This window comes from Pleurodeles waltl, chromosome 7 (assembly GCF_031143425.1).
Source record: "Pleurodeles waltl isolate 20211129_DDA chromosome 7, aPleWal1.hap1.20221129, whole genome shotgun sequence".
Taxonomy (NCBI): Eukaryota; Metazoa; Chordata; class Amphibia; order Caudata; family Salamandridae; genus Pleurodeles; species Pleurodeles waltl.
This window is the reverse complement of record NC_090446.1, coordinates 915,091,651-915,112,123: the sequence shown is the minus strand read 5'-3', so window position 1 is coordinate 915,112,123 and position 20,473 is coordinate 915,091,651. Positions and strand designations below refer to the sequence as shown.

Genomic DNA, 20,473 nt, shown 5'->3' with positions numbered 1-20,473 from the left:
CCTCCTGCCTGTCTCTGATCTGAATACATGTCTGTAGTGGGTGGCAGCTGGGCTTTGTGCATTTCCTCCAGACAGTCAGACACAAAGAGAGCTTAGGTGTGACTGATGGGCCATCCGCATCCTGATGAGTCATCCTGGGCAGGATGGGAGGGAGGAGCTGACACACCTGAATAGGCGATGTCTTGTCCCCACACAGAGGGCTGTATACCCCCTTGTAGTGAGTCTGGAGCCAGGGCAGGAATGGCAGGGAGTCTGTGCACTTCAAAAGCATCTCTTTGATGTCTCCCCCATTTCAAAGGCACCACTCGGTATAAGAACTGCACTTCTGACCCCACCACTTCAGTATACTTCTTGGTCAGTGGATACCTTCCTAGGAAGAAGGGCTGCTGTGCAGCTACAAGGACTGCCACACTGCTGAACTGCTACTCTAATGAACTCCTGCTCTGCTGACCTGCTGCTTGCTGCCCTCCTTGCTTGATCTGCATCTCTCAATCCCTGAACCAAAGTAACTCTAAAGGCTTGCTAGCTTGCCTCCTGTTTTCAGAATTCTCAGGGGACTCAAAAGGCTTCCACCTCACCTGTTACAGCACCTATACTCTACCAACTGTGAGTCTTGCCAAGCAAAGTGGTGCCAATCCAGTCCTGGGCCCTTGCAAGTGGGTATAAAATGGTTCTTCAGTCAAAATCAATGTATTGCTACCACTGTGCAAACAGACTCTTGCGTTGATCAGAACTGGCACATAAGCCTCCATTGCGTGGAAGGGGGTTGATGCATCACCTCTCCAGCGTGCATCGACCTCAGCGCATCAAACAAAATGTAAACATGACTCAATGACTCTAGTTCACTTTCTGTGGGTTACACTTATGAGTTTGTCCTGCTGCAACAAATAGAATACATTCCACTACGTTTGGCGTTTGGGTGTCTAGACCTCCATGATCTTTTTTTTTATTTTTTTTAAGTGCTAACCTTTATTATGTACACATGCTGTAAGAGTGTAATGTATAAGAGCAACCCTTATTCCAAGGAAACTTGGGTAATCTTAAGTATTCAATATAGTGGTTCACAGGGACTCATTTAAAGACTCGTATAGCAAAGTATTGTAATTGATTTGCTATACTTATATAGCAGAACAATTACTATTATTCAAAAAGTTTGATCATAGACGTGAATCCAAAGCCAATTACCCTAAAAAGTAAATGTCAAAAAAGAGAGCAAACAAAGTAGCCTCATTTGAACTTTGCAGGTATTTAGATGGAAACAGAAAAAGTAATAAGCGTTATAACCAAGACAATAGTAAACGTGCTCAGTTTCTCCAACTATCACACAACAAGAAATCAGAGAAGGAACTTGAATGCACCTATGTACAGTGTAGCAACAAATGACTACAATCAAATCCATAAACTAGGCTACTTATTTAAAATGGGAAACAGCTCTGTCCATTAGTGACAGGAAATGACTTACTCTGTTGCAATGTCATTGCATTTCGACCCCCTAATTGCTTTAGAAGGTCATCGTCAGGACAGATGTAATTAAAGGACACAGGGAGAGGAAACTGACGACTTCCAGGGTGAGAAAAAAGACCCTCTACTGTCCTGCATTTTATATAACCCAACCCAGTGTGGATCTGTCCCTTTCCTCAACCATCTGCTGCATTCGCAGGCTCTGTGCCTACTGTCACGGTTGTATGCCTGGAACCGCTGCCTGGAACTGTTGAGGATCTCACTCGGGGCAAGGACTACCCAGTTGATATCCACAAACGGAATATGCTGGATCTCAGTAAACACTGCACTTACTAGAACCAGCTAAAATCTTACACTATCATTGCCCCCTAATCACTGTAACCATTGCACTCTCCGTGCTTGGAACTTGCAGAAAGCTTAACTAGGGTAGGGTGTGAGGACAAAGGCTGTGTTCAAAAACCAGGAGCCTCTCCTGCTCCCTAACCACCCCAATATCCTGCACAAAACAATGGAGCACTCAGTGCACGGCCTTCCCTTGGTCTAGGATTGCATCCTGTCTCAAGGCCACCACCACCTGTTTTTCAGTTTGCCTGAGACAGCTGCATCAGTCCCTGGGGCTCTCCCATTGCCCTGGGTGGTGAACAGGCTTGTCTATGGGCATTATGCCCCCTAAGGATTATTGAAAGCACACAGCGGTACTGCACACCCGCGCCACATACTCTGCCACTTACTGACCACAAAAACATATCAGGGAACACATAGTGATCTGTGGTGGTGAAATCCATGCCTCGACAGGCACAAAATTCAATAAACGATCTTCAAAGAGAAAATTGGCAGGATCCTTCACCTTTTCTTCTCTTACTTAGGAATGCGGGGCCAGTGCAAACCAGAATTGAATAGTAGCTTGGGGTTTTCTTTTTAGTGTTTTCATTAGCATTCTAGCTTAGAGGCTTACTATTATCTTGAGAATTCTTTAGAATTCCATGCGTCTGTGCGTCTGAAAGGTAGGGTTGGGCCAAAGTCAATCGTACATCTGACTAATTTCTGAAATGCGAGGAGGGCTGAGACAGAATCACCAGCTCATTAGGCTGTTCTATAAAAGGGTAGTAGGCTTGGGACTAAGTCAGCTGTCAATTCTGCCTTACATGTTACTGACTCTGCCCCAGCTCTTCCCTAGATAGTTCTCGTCTGAAAACGAACATACTTTCCATCGCCGGGAGCTTGTCAATTCAATACTTTTATTGAGTTCTTTGTTCCGGACCTAAATTTGCACTTATTCCTTGTTTTACCCGTTTCAAATATTTTACAGCGCTTGGTTGGGCTAAATTAATATTATGAGGGAAGCAGAAGTGAAACTTTTCATCCTCGTGTTGGCCATTATAAGTTTCTTTTTTTAAACGGTTTTCATCGAAAACTTGAGTCTGAATAAAGTTAGTCAACAGACTGGTAAGGAGCAGAACAGACCAGTGTCTAAAATGAAGATAAAGGCATAATTACCCTCACAAGATCAGTAGTCAGATTGGTTTAATCACAGCAGTTGCAAAGTTTTAATAGTGATTTTAAAGTGCAGCACAGCTAGATCCCCTTACGTTGTGCCACTCGGACCTGCCAGCATATCTCAGATGTACCCTTAAGTTGCTTAATTTCTCTACAAGTATCACTGGGTGAGAGGCAAGGGTGTGGCATCAGTGGCGGGGAGGTGGATTGGGGTGTAACACCCCCCACATAAAAGTATTTGTGGCTTGGTACTTGGGTGTGGAGGACACTGAGTCGGGTCAGATATGTCTGTTTTGTTGTTCTCATTGCGCTAAGAAGGTTTAGGATTCATTTTTTGGTTTGTAACTTAAATATATTTAGCGACAGGTTTACCAGAAAGCAGTAAACTGCAACCATATAAGAACTCCTTCAATAGGTGCAAATGTACTGATTTTTGCAATTCATAAACATTGGCAGTAGTAATCTCGGAAAGCTGCACCAGTTTCAGGTTTCCTGGCTTACTACTGACAGTCAAATGCCCCAAAAGTGATGAGACAAATGCTTCAAATGGTCTATCAGCAATTGCTTGGGCAGGACTCAATGCATCATTTTTTGCCCCGTGTGCTACTCTAGATGGAAGCCCACTTGATGCAATATTTGCAACAGTTTATCCCAAACCTTGGTCATTTATCTCATATACCCTGCAGACCACCACATTTTTAGTTGGGAAATTTAAGACTCACACCTTGGAGTCTTACTGGCTAAACTGCTCCCCTAGTTAGAGGGACACACTGCGAGGCTGAGAAACAGGTGCACCAGTTCATTGGGCACAATGACATTGGGACAGGAAAACACTAGCACAGAGGCAGATAGACTATCATATAAACCAATGGGAGACAAGAATCCCATTACAGACATGTCAGTGTGACAGCGGGACACATAGATTGGAAATCATAAATATGTTCATTGGGAGAGGGCATTAGTACTCTGGGGCTGACTGTCACTCACAGTGGGACAGAGTCACAAGTACACATAGATATGGAGTACACTGATAGTAGTGCAGGGAAGCACTTTCGGCTAAAAGGGGAATACTTACATTTTGTGCAAAGGAAGTTCTCACATTTTGGAAAGGTAAAATACCGAGTAATGGGCCAAATGAAGAAAGTGAACACATGTTACAGGGATTGAGAAAACATTGACACTGGAACTGCGAATATATTGATGCTTAGTCATGAACTACACCTACTCCCGGGCAGAAAGGCAATTACTTTTGGACTAAGAACATTTGGGACCTGATTTAGAGTTTGGCAAGAGGGTACTCTGGCAGGGGGCCCTCTCTGGCAAACTGAAGGTCCGCCTGCCCTATTTAGAGTCTGGTAGTCCGAAACAGAAAAGATAGTAAAAAGACCTCAGAATTCTGTGAGAAAACTCCCAGGGTGTCTGTGTCATTTATTTTTGCTATTTTCAGAAATAAACTCCAAGTTTGGGAGGTTTGTTTTTGGAAAAGAAAAAAAAAACATGGCAGGGCTCAGCAAACTCTCAGTGCCTTTGGAAGAGCTGCTGCGGCAGGCGCTCCCATGAAGGCACGAAGATCTCAGTAGGGCTGTTGGAGATATCAATATATGGCAGGTGTTAGTTGTGCCAGGGTGGTGGAGGAAAGACCCCTGTCACATGACAGGAGGCTGACCACCTGCCAAAGTCCGGATCAGGCTCTTTGACACTAGGAGCAGCACTGCCATCAAAAGTCTCAAAAGGTTCTACAGCTATGTACTGGTCCTTCAGGGCTATAAATATTTCTGCTCTAAAAAATGTTTTTATAAGGTGCCACATTTTACGTCCATCCATCACCCAAACCACATCACGATCAGCACCCCATGAAACTCCACAATCTAATCTCAGCTCTTGTCTTTGGCAGGTGAAAGCAACAGACGGCGGGAGTCCTCCACGTTCCACCAGTGTCCGTCTGCATGTGCAGTGGATCCCTCTTCCTTCCCCATCTGCACAACCACTGGCATTTGATGAACCACACTTTACCTTCACTGTCATGGAGACAGATCCAGTCAACCATATGGTGGGCGTCATCAGCACGGAGATCACCAGCAGCCAGCTCTGGTTCGAGATCACTGGTAAATAAGTCACACCTGCCCCTTGAAAGGAAGGCTGGTAACTCTTAGCCCCCAAGTTATCAAAAGAGGCCGATATGGCACTAATTACTAAAGTTAGAATGGATATCTCTCCGCCACAGTAGACACATTACTATCCATGTGGTGACACTAGGATGGTCCTACATATCTTTGTAGCCAGATTGGCCAGGTCTATAGGGATAAGGGAACATTCAATCAGTGCAGTTTTCTGACTGCTCCCTGCCTGGGGAGCCGCAGATGTCCCACTGTCTGCTTCCTCCTGGACATCTACTAATGCCAAAGTGTTGTGGTCGGCAGAGTGTCAATGAGGTGTTGTGTTTGAGTCTGCTTCCGGCAGTAACCAATACTATGGGTATGATTTAACCTTCACTTACTGGCAACTAGTGCTGTATCCACCAGATCTTATCTTCAGTTTATGTCACAGTGTAACTGGCCACTGGGGGTCAATACTGCACTGACATCTATTCCTTTTTATTAGCACAAACATAATTGCAGTTACCAATGTGCTCTACTTTATGATCGGAAAGGAGCATTATAACTCTGGCCAGTGCCATGCATGACATGTGCTAAGTGCTAAAGTCCTCCTCAGCGCCTCTTTTACCCCCTCAGCCAGAAAGGTATTGAATTACACATTCCCTGTATGACAGACAGTGCACCACAGTTACCATCAGACCCAAGAGTCATTCCCAGGAAGCTATGGGACCCTGTGTGCTTGCTTGGAAGTGAGGTGGTGGGGAGCTGCGTGAGGGGCGGGGGTGGTTGTGGGGCAAGCGTTGTCTTGAATATCCCATGGTAAGAAATAGATATGAAGGGAAGTGGAAATAGCATGGGGGGGTTGCCTAGAGCGTATATAAAATTACACTTTATTGTATATATGTTAAAAAGTGCTGTTTAGTTTATCTCATGCATGCTGCTTTTAGAAAATGAGGCGACTGACACAAACACATCCAATTGCTCAAGGTTACGTAGTAAAGTTAAGGGTAGAAGCTGGGATTGAAAGTCGTTTTCTCAGGTCCCATTTGTCACAGTTTAGTTGCCAAAGTATGTCCCTTTCTAGTTGTTATAGCGACAGAGGAAAATGTTTTCAGGAATGACTTGTGCTCGTCCTTGAGGATGATCGCCATTCCATGACACACATTTTGTTACTGGGCTCTCAAAAGACACCCACGTTCCTATGAGACTTGGACATATGGAAAGGTAGAGAACGCGTCCGCCCTGCTAGGCCCAAGTCTGGCCAGGACACCTGTGCACGGCAGGCTTCGGGCAAGACTGCTGAAACTGGTAGCCAGGGATGAGGCTGGAGTGCCAGGACGTGACCTTCAGCAGTGATAGCTTGGCTGTATCCTTCCTGACGTCACTCCTCCCTGGGATAAGGGCATCTGTTTCTGGATGTGCACACCGAGTGGGTCTGCCTGTCTCTAACAAACCTCCTCCAGCACCAGAATGTACTGAGTCTGTGTCTGAGTAAGTCATCCCTCAGCACCAGAGTTTAAGGCTGCACACCCCAGAGACAGGGAACGGAAACCTATCTAGCTAACAAAACATTCCCCTCACCAGAATGCAGTGTGCTGCACATCCCAGAGGCAAGGAGATTGTCTGTCCTTAAACCATCAACAACCCATTGTGTAAGGCAGTCTACACATACCGAAGGCTGTCTATCAGCACTTACTGCAGTCTGACTGTGCCCAAGCATGTCCATCTGTACCCCAGACACTCTATCTGTACCCAAGGCTGTCTATCTGTATCCCAAACAGTCCATCTGTACCCAAGGCTGCCTGTCTGTGTCCCACGCAGTCTATCTGTACCAAAGGCTGTATACTTGTACCCCAAACAGTCTAAATGTACTTAAGCCTGTCTGTTTGTACCTCAAACAGTCTATCTGTACTTAAACCCATCTATATGTACCCCAAACAGTCTATCTGTACCCAAACCCGTCTATCTGTACCCCAAGCAGTCAATCTGTACCCAAGGCTGTCTGTCTGAACCCTAAACAGTTTATCTATACCCACGACTGTCTACCTGTATCCCATGCAGTCTATCTGTACCCAAGACTGCCTATCTGTATCCAAAACAGTTTATCTGTTCCCAAGACTCTCTGTCTCCCAATATGAAAACCAAAGAGTTTCTCTATCACAACCTATTGCCAGCCATAGAGCAGAAGCAGTGCCTCTGCACACCTCAAGGACAGGGAGCATCCCTATCACAAGCCACCCCCAGCACCAGAGCCTAAGGCTGCACACTACAGCTAACCTATGTAGCTCACAACAAATCCCAGTGCTTCACACCCCAGAGACAGGCATTTTCCCTTTAATTAAACCGTTACCAACACCATAGCATAAGGCAGTCTACCTGTACACGTGCGAAACAATAAATTCTGGTATCCGCCATCCCGACCCAGAGAGCATCAGAAGTGTCTCTGCACAACTCAGAGGCAGGGGATTTCTCTTTCACAAGCCACCCCCTGCAGTAGACCATAAGGCACTGTATTTGTACACTACAGAGATATGCCATTTTTCTATCAGGCACCAACCCCGGTGCAATTTGCATGTACACCTCACGGACAGGGGGCACGTAACAAACCCTCACAGCATCAAAACCATTGCAAATGTATCTGCACACCTCATGGTGAAGGGCCATCTTTTACTAAGTTTGCAGTGGGGAGGAGTTTGTCTGCCCATTTGTGAAGGAACAGCTTTTACAGTCTATGGGTTCCCCCCTTTTCTTGTATTCTTCTCTAGCTGTTACCTCAAATAAACCTCTGTCCATGTTGCTTGCACACTAGGAGGCGATGGTGATTTGGACTTCGATATTGACAAGAGCACAGGTGGAGTAATGATTGCCAGAGTCCTGGATGCGAAGAAGCAGTCAAATTATAACCTAACTGTGCAGGTGACGGATGGGACCAGAGTAATTAGAACCCAGGTGAGTAAATTCCTGTAATTGCTCTCTTGCTGAAGTTCAACATGCCGCATGGTGTTAGGAGTTGATTGACATGGTCAATGGTGGAGAAGATGGTGGCCAAGAAGAAGAAGAAGAGCACTGAATTGACTTCTCTGCTCACTTTAATGTATTGGGGATGATTTAGCCCAGTGGTTTTCAAACTTGATACTACTGCACCCCCCCTAAGTGGGAAAAAATGAATCATCGGCCTCCCCCCTCAGAATTTTTCATAACTATTCTATTAAGTTGGTAATGCTTAAATAAGTCTAGACTTACTTAAACATTGCAGTTAAGCTATGTTACCTTTTCACAAATGCAATAAACATTTTTCTGCTTGAAACAAAGTAATATCTGCATAATCCTTCTTTTGGTCAGAGCCTGGTGCTCCCCCCCCCCGGGATCACTTGAGATCCCCCCAAGGAGGCCCGCTCCCCAGTTTGAAGTCCCTGATTTAGCCTGTCATATCTCACTTTCATCCGGGGCCTCTGGGTTATGCGTCATGACAGGAACAAGTTATGTGACTAGAAAAGGCAGATTATTTAGCATCAGTTTACCCTTAAGCACCACAAGGAACAACTGAAATGTACCCAGTTAATCTTTGCAAAAGCCTGCTACCATCCAGCAGGACATGTGGCGGCATATTTAGTAACTTTTGATCTGTTTGAGCTAGAAACACTGAAAAAAAAAAAATCTGCAGGGGATGCAGCAGATCATGGATTATGTGGCAAGAAGCTGGAGAAGCATATGCTTCAAGTGGCCTTGGACATGAGTAAAGGTTTAAATAGAAATTGTCACGTTTCAAACAAACAGACCAATGCCTCAGGAAGAAATAAAGGGCTGGATGGAAAAAAGTGGGGTCTAGTCTCTGTAATCTCTGCTATTTATTTCACTAACTCAGCCATTGAGTCACCGTCACATCACATATACTGTAATGAAGGTGTCAGCCGGACTAACGTCTGTTTGTTGAGTGCTGTCCTATAACTTAAATTAAGGTTACATTCCTTGTGTTGAGTGTTGCCCCACATCCTCCTTAGGGGCTATCTTTCTACGCTGTCCGGAATCTGCCCTAGAGGTCCTGTCCCTAAGTTGTAAAATGTCCTGAATGTGTCCCTGAGTCCCTTTCACCATGACGTGTTTTGTCTTGAATGTTTCCTCAGTGCCTTCTTTCTCAGTGTCCTGCATTGTGCTAAATCTTCCTCTAAGTCTGTCACTGAGTTGGAAATTTGTTCAGTTTTTTTTACTGTATTGCAGTTTGTTTTTCTTCCACCCCCGCATCAGTGCACAATGAAAGTCGATTTGCATAGCAAAGTATTCTGTGGCATTGATCAAATCTACCTCGAGCTTTTCCCACTGCTGGCACTGTGGGTATGGAGAAAAATGCCTTCCGATTCTATTAAATCATCAGTTGTGATGGGTTCCTAGGTGACCCCACTGAAACAAAGAAGACCAAGTGGCCACTGTGCATTGTCCAATACATCAGCATTTTCACTGCAGAGGCTCTGGTGTGTCTGAGAATGATTGTGCCATTGTCCAATATGCACTTGGGTTGCTCAAAAACAGAACTTTCCATTTTACTCATCGTACCTAAGGCGTGAGGAGAACACTTGGGTTTTGCTACTACTGCAGTAAGGAAGGTCACCCATGTGCAAGTCCCACGGTTCTTGACAGCCATAAGAATGTATTGGTGATGTTTGAGACAGACAGCCTGGCGGTGGGAAGTAGAGAGTAGGTGCACCCAGCAGGTTCTGCCAGCATTCCTTTTCGACTCCTGGAATGCGCTCGCCTGTTGATGTTGACTTCCCGGACTGGATATTGTCTCCTTGAGTGTTGGCCGGGATCTCAATAGGCGTGGCAGTAAAGTTTTTTTGTAGATGGTAGCTGATGGCTGCAGTAGGCAGCACTTTCATACCCTGAAGAGAAGGTACACCTTTGGGCAAGGGCTAGTTTACAAAAACTCCAGGAAACATTTGTCTACACACCCTTAGAAAAATTCTCACACACTCTAGATTCAGAGAACCGAAGAAACTTTAGAGGTGAGGGCACACAAGGCTCTCACACCTCATCAATTTGGCCAATTTCTAGTTATTTTATATGACAATGATCAAACACAGTGTTCTCACCTTGTACATTGAATGCATGTATTCTAAACCTTATTTCGCTTATCTTCCTGAGCATACTAGCTTAGCTTCTTACCTTTCTCGTTCTCTGCATTTTGCAGTCTCTCCTTCTCTCTGCCCCTCTTACTCTCCCATTCTATCTCGCCATCTCTCTCCTTCTGTCTCTATCTCTCTCCACGACTCTCTCTTTCATCATCTCTCTTTCACTCCCCTCTCTTTCAGTTTAGCTGCGTCTCCATCTTTCTCTCTTTTTTCTCCACCTCTCTCTCTTCTACCCCTGTTTTACCCTCTTTAGTCTCTTTGTCTTTCTCCTTCTATCTCGTTCTCTCTCTCTCATCTTTCTGTCTCTCCCATCTCTCGATATAGCTCTATAGCTGTCTCCGCCTCTCTCTTGCTCTCTTTTTCTTCTTCTTGTCTGTCTCCTTCTGTATCTATCGCTCCTCGTGTGTGCTGTAGCTCAGATAACGCTCTAGTTTGGTGGCCACCTCTGGGCTGCCTGCCTTTCTCCTCCTGAAAATATGACCTCCTTCAAAATGATCTACACCATTTGAGATTGGATTTCTGGGCTAGATAAAATACTCCAGATTCAGCCTCTAGAACAGCAACCGTACACATTGGCACAGTTCTTTAAGAGCTGAGTTCAGAGACAGCACACAGCCGAATAGGGGACAGTACTTTAACTGTGAACTCCTGAAATAGGCGCAATATTCCAGAACCTGTCTCTTTTTGTCTGGCCATAACTCTCTCTCTGACTCTCTCACTCACATTCTCTCTCTCTTTCTCCATCTCTCTCTTTCTCTGTCTTCCTTAACTCTTTCTTTATCCCTCTCGGTTTCTCTTTCTCCCTCCCCTCCTCTCTTTACTCTGACAAGTGACACTATCTGTTCCCACACAATTGTGACAGCACATGGAAAAGGATTCAACATGATCGGGAAATTAATATTATACCACCAAGATATCAAAATGTAGCCAAATGCTTCTGATTTGTTTTCTCTATTTCAACTTTAGTCAATTTCAAGAAAAATCTAAAAAGCTGGTTGTTCACTCAACCTTTCTTAAAGAGCCTCTCCCACTTGCGCCCTGTTGCTATTGCTTTTTCTGAAGCATTACTTTTCTAATGTCCAGAAGGATGATAGGCTGAAATAAAAGAAAAAAAGCTTTTGATTATAATAAGACAATAAGAGCTGAAAATGTACTACTCATCAACGAAAGGCATGACTTATAGTTGTAGTATAATTCAAAATTCTCTATTTTCTGAAAGAAGGAAGAAGGGAGTGTCCACTGATGATAAGAAGAAGGTAGGTTGATGAACTACGCTTTAGATTGAGCACGTGCTCTCAAATCAGAGGATTTTTCATTGCCACACAACTCCAATTCAGGCCCTAGCTGGCCCATTTTTAGGTCAAGCGTGCAAGCGCTTTGGTCTGTTGTAATCTACCTGTGGGCTTTTAACTTCACCCACCGCATGGCCATCACTATCACTCGTTCATTGGCTTGCCTTTTAAAAATCCTTTGTTATCATTGGTAAGTGCTTTACCTTTGTCCCTCCTTGGGGCAGTTCTGTTACCGCCTTGGCCATCTACCCTTTTACAAAGATAATTGAGTAGACGTGAGCCCCATTGTATTGCAAATGCTTGTTTTGTTTCCTTTTGATTCAGCATAACAGCTCTATCTGCACTAATTGTTATCACTCTACAGACATAGAGGCATACAGGCCTAAACCTTGCTCCTGTATGTGTGATAGAGAAGGTGCATACATTTTCACGAGGTGCATGTTAATGGGATTTTACTGTTTTAGTTATGGCTAATTGGTAGAGTGTGGTGTGACTTAATAAAAGGAAACAATTGGGAAAAAGGCCACTGATTTAGAATCTCAGTAAGAACATAGTTGAGTTCCTATATCTTCTTCTACCCAACAGGCCTATGTACATGTAATTGACATCAATCAGCATCGCCCTCAATTCCTGGAAAGGCAATACGAGGTAACAATCCCAGAGGACACATCCACAGGACAGGAAATACTCCGGGTCAGTGCAAATGATCTAGATAGGAGAACAAGGCTAGTTTACACCCTTCAAGATACCAATGACCCAGAGAGTACCAAACTCTTCCATTTGGACCCCATGAGTGGGGTACTGGCTACTGCAGCAGCATTGGACTACGAGGTGACAAGGCACCACATCTTAACAGTGATGGTAAGGAAAAAGCTTCTAGAGAGTAACGAATTGGTTGGGTTCCTGAACAAGCATCTTACATGCCTTTCAATGGGTTTAACTGATGGACAGGAACTTTAACTCTCCTGCTTGTGTTATTTCTGTGTGAACAGTAGAATATTTCTCTTTATATTAAGGCATTTCAGTAGGATGGATTTCTGGACTCGTTTCTTCAATTTACAAAAAAAATCCATTTTTTTTTCCAGTGGAATATTTCCCCTTAAATGTAGGCATTACAGTAGGTTGAATCTCTGAACACTTTTCCACAGTTTAGAAACAAACTGCAATTTTCATTTATTTTTTTCCATCCGAGGAGTTATGGCCTGATGTTTACTTATAATGGGGGTCATTGTGTTAATTTGATTTTATTCAAACCACATATTGAAATTACCTTTTTAATTGACAGTACCAACATATTTTAACTGCAAACAATTTGGAAAATGTTAGTGACATTTTATTAAATCAATATCCTTAAAAAACGTTTTTGTTAACAATACCAACTTCGTTGAAAGTCATAATTATGTTTTCTACCATTTTAACTATTTATCCCAATTTTTTTAAATTATTTAGTAACTTATGTAGCTTTTTAGTAATCTTAACCTTTTAGACATCTGTGAAAGTCATTTTGAAATGTTTTAGCAACTCAAAAATATTTCAACTAAGAAACAAAGGTATTTCCTAAATGCTCAACCATGTTTTCAACATGTGAATAAATATGCTAAATTGTTCAACTCCAAAATAACCTTCTTATCCATTCAATTATGTTTTTTTATTATTTAAAAACAAATACATAACCTCTTACTGACAATCACAATGTTTAATGATCCTAAATTGTTTCAGTAATTTAATATACACGTAAAAAATAGGTATGAGATGTGTGCTCTTTTTTCTTATTATGTTGTGTTTTTCAACAGGTAAAGCATAGGCCAAATCACATTTTTGATCGTAAATCACATCTAGGAGAAAGGTTATATGTTTCCCTTTAGAAATAGTTTTTGAATATTGGGCATCTCAACACCTGGGCTCTCATTAAAAGTTCAGGGTTAAATTCCGATCCCTGTTTAAACCCGTGAACGTAATTAAAAGTTGTGTAATAATTTTGTCACTCTCTTAGTTCTCCCCTGATAAATTCCGATAGGTCAACCCAGAGGAAATTTATCATGGGAAAATTTCATGTCCTGATCAATACATGTGGAATTTGGTGCAGCCAGCACCAAAATCCGTATGTTATTTATTGCACCGATAAATTCCGGTCTGCAGAGTTGGATTGTATCAGGTGCAACAAATATCACAATGTTTACAGGCCGCTCATAATGAGGGCCATGGGATGAAAACAGAAATCTTAGACCATTTGATCAAAGACTTAATAGAGTGTAGTTCAGTGTTTCCCAAACTGTGGGTCAAGGCGGAGATTTTTGGTGAGTTGCAAAAGTCAAGCACTAAAGAAAGAGGCCTTTAAATTCTGTATTTAACTTGTCACATTTGCTGCGCTTCAAAGAAGGATGTCCAGCATCAGGCTATGGGCCTCATTAAGAGGCTGGAGTTGAACCGCCGGGGCTTTGGCAGTCTGACCATCAAATTACAACTTTGGTGGCCGAACTGCCAACGGACCACCGTCCCCGCCGGGATCATGGTTCCCGATGGCATGACAGTGGTGGGGCTTGCAACCAGTCATGAGGGCGCTAAACTCATCGCCACCAGACTGATTATAACTCCTGTTTCCACCAGCATTTTCATGGCAGGGAGCCCACCATGAAAAGACTGGTGGAAAAGAAGTCCTGGGGGCCACAGAGGGGCTCCTGCATTGTCCACGACCATGTCATGGACAGTGCAGGGCCCCCCCGGCCTAGCACCGTGGGAATGAGCATTGTCTTCTTTGCCAACAGTGCGCTTTCCGAGAGTGCTGGAGTGTTAGGATATTGGCCTCGCCAATATCCTAACATTGTTTTAGCTGGTCAGCCCAGCAGGAATGCGTATTACAATGTTCCCGCCAGTCAGCGCAGCTGGAACATTGTAATACGCTCAAAGGGAAAGTCACCACTATGGCGGTGGTGCTTCCCTGTGAGTTTGTCAGTCCCGTGGTGGGACAGCCAAACTCGTAATGAGGCCCTATGTCTTCTGACAAATTGCAGCGTATTTTTTAAACGTAATAATTGTGTTTTTTACAAACCCCTCTCACCTGCCAATGCACTTGCTGCACTATTGATAGCAAATGCTCTTGGAAAAGTGTTGTCACCCCCAAATTAATGGAGCTACACCTAGTAAAGTTCCTTAAGCCCCAAAAGGAAACTGCAACCTATTCGGAGAAAAAGAAAAAATAGCAGATGTTTCGCAAGCCTCATCACTGAGTTATGCTTTATAGGCGAAAGTGTTAGGAACTAAACAAAACCTGCCAGACATTTTAGGCCCGATTACGACCGCCAATGCCGTGGTGGCTGTCAGACTGTTGCGGCTGTAGCGGTCCAAACACCACATTATGAGGTTGGTGGGCAGACCCGCCAACCTCCCGCCGTCCCTGCCAGGATTTTAGACCCCAACATGCTGACAGGGGTGCAGGTTGCAATCAGCCAGGGCAGCGCTGAACTCAGCACCACCCTACTGATTTCAACCTTTGTCTCCATCAGCCTGTTCATGGTGGTTTCCCCTCAATGAAAAGGCTGGCGGAGAACAAGTGCAGGGAGCCCTTGCACTGCTTATGGCATGGGCAGTGCAGGGGTCCCCCTGTCCAGCACCCTTGAAATGCACACTGTCTGCTAAGCAATTCGAGGGTGCTGGTGCCCCCTGCTTGCGGCAGAATTGCCGCCGGCTCTATTATGAGCTGGCAGCAATGCTGCTGCTACTGACCGGCGGAAACCTTGCCTGAAGTCTGAAATTCAATAATTCAGCATCCCTCCAGCAACCCGTCCATGTGCCTAATCCTTTCCCAGACACAGACAACTTATACCATTTTCTTATGCATGGTGCTGTGAGGATTGAGGAGCGAATATCTCAGGATCAGCTCTCGTTTTGCTGCAGGACAGTTGTGAATACTATGGTTCAAATAATAGAAAGTACACAAAGCCTACCGTTACCTGCGCTCTTTCCTTCAAGAGAGAACATGCAGGGTCAATTCTCCTCCTTACCAGATTTCAGTTTTCTTATTTATTAAAGAGTTTTAGAGAATGGAAATGTTCCTTTCTCTGTCCAGTTAACACGAGCCTCAAAAAACTTTACAAAACAGCGCATATTTTGTTAGTTTTCATCAAAGGGCTAGTGTTAGAAAATAAGCAGGCCTGTTTTCTAGGAGTGTTTCCATCTCCCATCTCCCACTCCATTGCATTCAAAGCACAGGCACCATGTTGAAATACCGCATGGCCCGTGTTGTATGTAACATTAAATTCACTCATGTCAAAAGGGTGTGTATTATATTGCTTGCAGTGGATAAGTGGAAAGCTGAAGCCTTAAGAACCAGTTTTGAACTGGAGCATTGAGGAATCTGGAGGTTACCCAACAGATCATTGTATGTGAACAGCTAACTGCAATGGGCAGAAATTCAGATAGATATTAGGACATACCTGGCTCTTCCATAGATGTTACAGGTCTTTTAGATGCAATAGCTTATCTGTAGATTTGTCTTGCTCCACTGGAGGTAAAGATGAAATCTGGCATTTAACTGCAGCAGAGAGAGACTTCCATAATATATTTGCCACTTCTGTTCATTATTCTATCCCTTCCCCATCCCAGGTGCGGGACCAGGAGGTGCCCATTAAGCGGGACTTTGTGAGGGTGCTCATCAACGTGGAGGACTGCAATGACCACTCACCCCAGTTCCTGGCACTTCAATACGAGAAAGATGTCCTCATCTCAACCCCAAAAGACACCAGTGTCATAAAAGTCCAAGCCTTGGATAAAGACCAAGGCATGAACGGGGAGGTCAGATACTCGATACAGACAGGTGAGCATGGTGCTGGCCATTTGAAAATATTTGTATAATATTTGTATTATTTATTATATTGTTTGTTGTAAGTTACCCATGCCTGATGCTGCAGGTCATTTGATGTTCTGTGACAATATAGATGCACTAGAAGACCAAAGGAGTTTTTTGTTATAGGGTCACAGAACCTTGAAGTGCCTCTAAATGTCTGCTTCATATATAGTTGTGATCATTTTATTCCATACAAACCGAGGTTACTCGCACCACTTTCTTACTAGAACGCCGTCTCTTGCACAAGAGCTCAGAGGCATATTTGCAAGCTACATGTGGAATGAATACTGTGAGGAATAGCTCCTAAGAAGCACCAAAATGTATCTTACTAGTTCATTGTAGTCCCAATCATTGCCTGGCTGCCATTTGTCTGCAGGACCTGAATCCCAAATGCAGCAGTGCTCTAGAACAACTAACCACACAGATCATGAAATGCTTCTCGATTATCTCTTGACTTTGAAGTGCCAGAGAAAGGACTTCTCAAAGGAATCTTTAAAAACATACATACTTTCTTACCTTGAACCCATTGAAAGTCTAAGTAGCTGTCGCTGGTCTTCTCTGGGACATGGTTTGAAGAGTCTTTGTGAGCTTGTGCTTATCAGAGGAGTAAGCTATCAGGGTTTGTACAAAATCTTTATGTAGTAATCTCTGAAGTATAAGTAGCCTAAATGGGGCAAAATGTGATTCCTCCAAACACTGCACCTGTGCAGACTTTAGGTATTTTTGCCCCAAGGAAATAATCCAGTTTTGGCACGGGACCAGAATATCTTGTGGTTTTGCAAACCACGGTTTTTCCACATGCCTCAGATTCTACATATGCATAATGTAAACATACAAAAACACTGTACAGTGAGTTGTCTAGGGCTGTTACAAGTACTTTACTGCCACTCCCTGCACCAGCACATCCAAGGTTCTTTCAGCAATTCCTTTTTGAAATGATTGATTGAACGAAAAGCACCACAATGTGTTCAACAGGAGATTCTAAACAAGAGGAATTAGAGGAATTAGATGCATATCTGTGATTTCTAAGTGTAAATTGCACGTACTCGTTGAGAACAACTTAAAAGTGCTCATTTCACTAAAGGCTGGTTTTGATGCAAATCATTAAATGGGTAAGATTCACCCGCCTACATTCCAGTGGTAAGTTTCCAAGGCCATTGTCATTAAAAACAAAGATGGGGTGGAGCTTGCCAGGATCCAAGATGGCAATAGGCTTCTGAAGCTGTGACACTGCTCCAGTATCGGAGCCATCTTTCACATTTGAATACAGTGGGTGGTGCCGAGTGCAGGTGGGCTGGAGCTAAGAAGGACTATAGCTCCCGTTGAAGGCTTCAAAACAGCTTCTACTAACCAGAGACCCAGGGAACAATGAACTAAGAGAGGGCAAGTGGTTGCCGGCTACTGTTGTTTGTGTCTTGTAGCATTTAGTGCTATTTTCTTAGTGCAAAATGCATCTGCTGGCCTATTTTGGATGCAAGGTTGCATTTTGCACTAAAAACATAGGTGGTCATTCCAACCCTGGAGGTCCATGACCGCCGGGTTGGAGGACCGCGGGAGCACCGCCGACAGGCCGGCGGTGCTCCAATGGGCATTCCGACCGCGGCGGTAAAGCCGCGGTCGGACCGGCAACACTGGCGGGCTCCCGCCAGTGTACCGCCGCCCATTGGAATCCTCCAAGGTCGAGGGGATTCCGACCCCCCCTACCGCCATCCAGTTCCCGGCGGTTCTCCCGCGACGGGTGCAACTGCACCCGTCGCACAGCTTCCACTCCGCCGGCTCGATTCCGAGCCGGCTTCATCGTGGAAGCCTCTTTCCCGCTGGGCTGGCGGGCGGCCTGAAGGCGGCCGCCCGCCAGCCCAGCGGGAAAGTCAGAATTACCGCCACGGTCTTTCGACCGCGGAACGGTAACCTGACGGCGGGACTTTGGCGGGCGGCCTCCGCCGCCCGCCAAGGTCCGAATGAGGGCCATAGTGGTCAGTGCTGGATTACGCTTCTCGCACATTTATGCATAATTACAAGTAATTGTGTGCTAATTATGAGTAACTACACTAGATAGACTTGCGCCAGTTACTCCCCTAGTTTTAATGCTGAAAACTAAGTAGTAACATTCTAGTGGTAAGTTTCCGAGGTCATTGTCTTTTAAAACAAAGGGGGTGAAGCCTTGCAGGCTCCTAGATGGTGATAGGCCTCTGAAGCTTTGACACTGCTTAGCCATCTTTCACAATTGAGAACGGGGTGCTGTGGAGTTCAGGTGGGCTGGAACTCAGAAGGACTATGGGCCTGATTCTAACTTTGGAGGACGGTGTTAAACCGTCCCAAAAGTGGCGGATATACCACCTACCGTATTACGAGTCCATTATATCCTATGGAACTCGTAATACGGTAAGTGGTATATCCGCCACTTTTGGGACGGTTTAACACCGTCCTCCAAAGTTAGAATCAGGCCCTATATCTCCAATTGGGGGCTTCAGAACACCTTCTGTCCTGCTGAAGACCCGAGGATTGGAAAGGTAAGTTGGTCCTCTATGCAGGGAAGATTGTACCGGGTGCAGTTAGAGTTGTAGCCTTCCTGGATTCACATCCCACCATACTTGTGGGTCACAGTAAGTGAGCCTGGAGAACTGTATGAGTGGCCCCGTAAAACTGAATTGGGGTTTGAGCTCTAGGTTATAGAGGTAGTGGTGTAGTGATGCATGTGACCACTTTGGAGAGTCGACAGTTGTTGCTCCTGTTGTCCTTCCCTCATCAGTTTGAAGCCTGCCGGTACGTCGAGGCCAGTTATACCACAGCAGCTGAGAATGCCACTCAAGGACACCAAACACTGATCCAGTGGCGGCCGGCAGCTTTAGGAGGGAGGGGGGCGGGCGGTAAGCACACACACACTCATTCTTTTACACACATGCACGCGCATCCATTAACAACATTCAAACATGAACGCATGCATCAATCATTCATTGTAAAAGATCACACACACACACTCATTCTTTCACACACGCACGTACGCACGCACATCCATTAACAAAACTCATAAACCTGAAGCGCCCACGTTGAAGGCAATGGGTGATGCTTTCCTCGTCACCCAGGGGAGGGCCTTGAGGCACCTTTGCTGAGCCGAGGAGGTCACACCCATAGGAGCTGTGACCTCCTCAGCCCAGCAAAGTTCAGCTCAGGAAGCCAGGAGTCTGCACAAATCGTGCATGTCTCACTCCTGGATGCCTGACCTGAACATGAAGAGTGTCTGTCAGGCTGACCTTTGTTCAGCCTGACATACACTCTTTATGAGGGGCAAAAGGTGGGGGGACGTGGCCCCGCCGCCCTAAAGGACGGGCCGCGTCTGCACTGATCTGCAAGGAACAGAGGATACTTTTTTCCCCAAAGTCCATTTCTCCCAGTGGACCACAAGAAGGCAAATGAGCTGAAACAGGGATGGAAATACTGTCAAAGGGTAAACTCATTATTTCACCCTGAGGGACTTATAGAGGTACCCAACATGCAATGGAAAGAATGTATCCACCATGGAATATTTTCTGGAGAAATGTAAGGGTTGGCTTTTGAGAGTTGATTGCAAGTTTGGGTCCGTGAGCCTTCGAGTTGACGAGGTGCTGAAAGCTGTATATGAACACAGTGAAACCCTGTAGCAGGCATGTTCATTTGATGATTGTGCATATATATCAGACTCAGCGGTGGAGCACCTCAAAACTATGGACAGAGCCAGGATATTACGCATTTTGGGGCTACAAGCCCCTAATGATTGCATTGATTTGAAATCTGAGGTTCAGCAATTGCTGCAGAACCCAGTCCTTGATAGTGGTTCAGTAGTAGCGATTAAAGTCACATGTCTGTCTCATAGGCACTCCAATGACAGGGGGGCTGCTGTAGGCGGGGTCAGCTTTAGGGTGGTCGCAGCCAGTGCAGCTGCACCCAGCACTGACTTTGGTGGAGGGTGCCATGTTTAAAAATACATTATGGGTTTAAAAGCAGTGAACTTCATTGTCCATCCAGCAGTTTTTAGGCAATAACAAAAATGTTGATATAAGTCTGGTGATTAATATTACTGCTGGTTAGATATCGGAATTTTGTCTAGTGGCAGTTTTGACTCATAATAATGTAGCGACTTAGTGATAATGTGCTTGCTGCAAAGAACGTGTACCATGCAGA

General features: G+C 44.8%; 1 protein-coding gene across 2 annotated transcripts in view; it reads left to right on the top strand.

The window, feature by feature from the left end:
* FAT2 (FAT atypical cadherin 2) overlaps positions 1–20,473 on the top strand; it is a 234,157-nt gene that overhangs the window by 104,501 nt on the left and 109,183 nt on the right. For both annotated transcript variants that reach the window (XM_069199589.1, XM_069199588.1), the window contains exons 6-9: positions 4,853–5,063; positions 7,864–8,003; positions 12,058–12,333; positions 16,075–16,285. In XM_069199589.1, the coding sequence (XP_069055690.1) occupies positions 4,853–5,063; positions 7,864–8,003; positions 12,058–12,333; positions 16,075–16,285 (838 nt within the window). The remainder of the gene's footprint in view (positions 1–4,852; positions 5,064–7,863; positions 8,004–12,057; positions 12,334–16,074; positions 16,286–20,473) is intronic.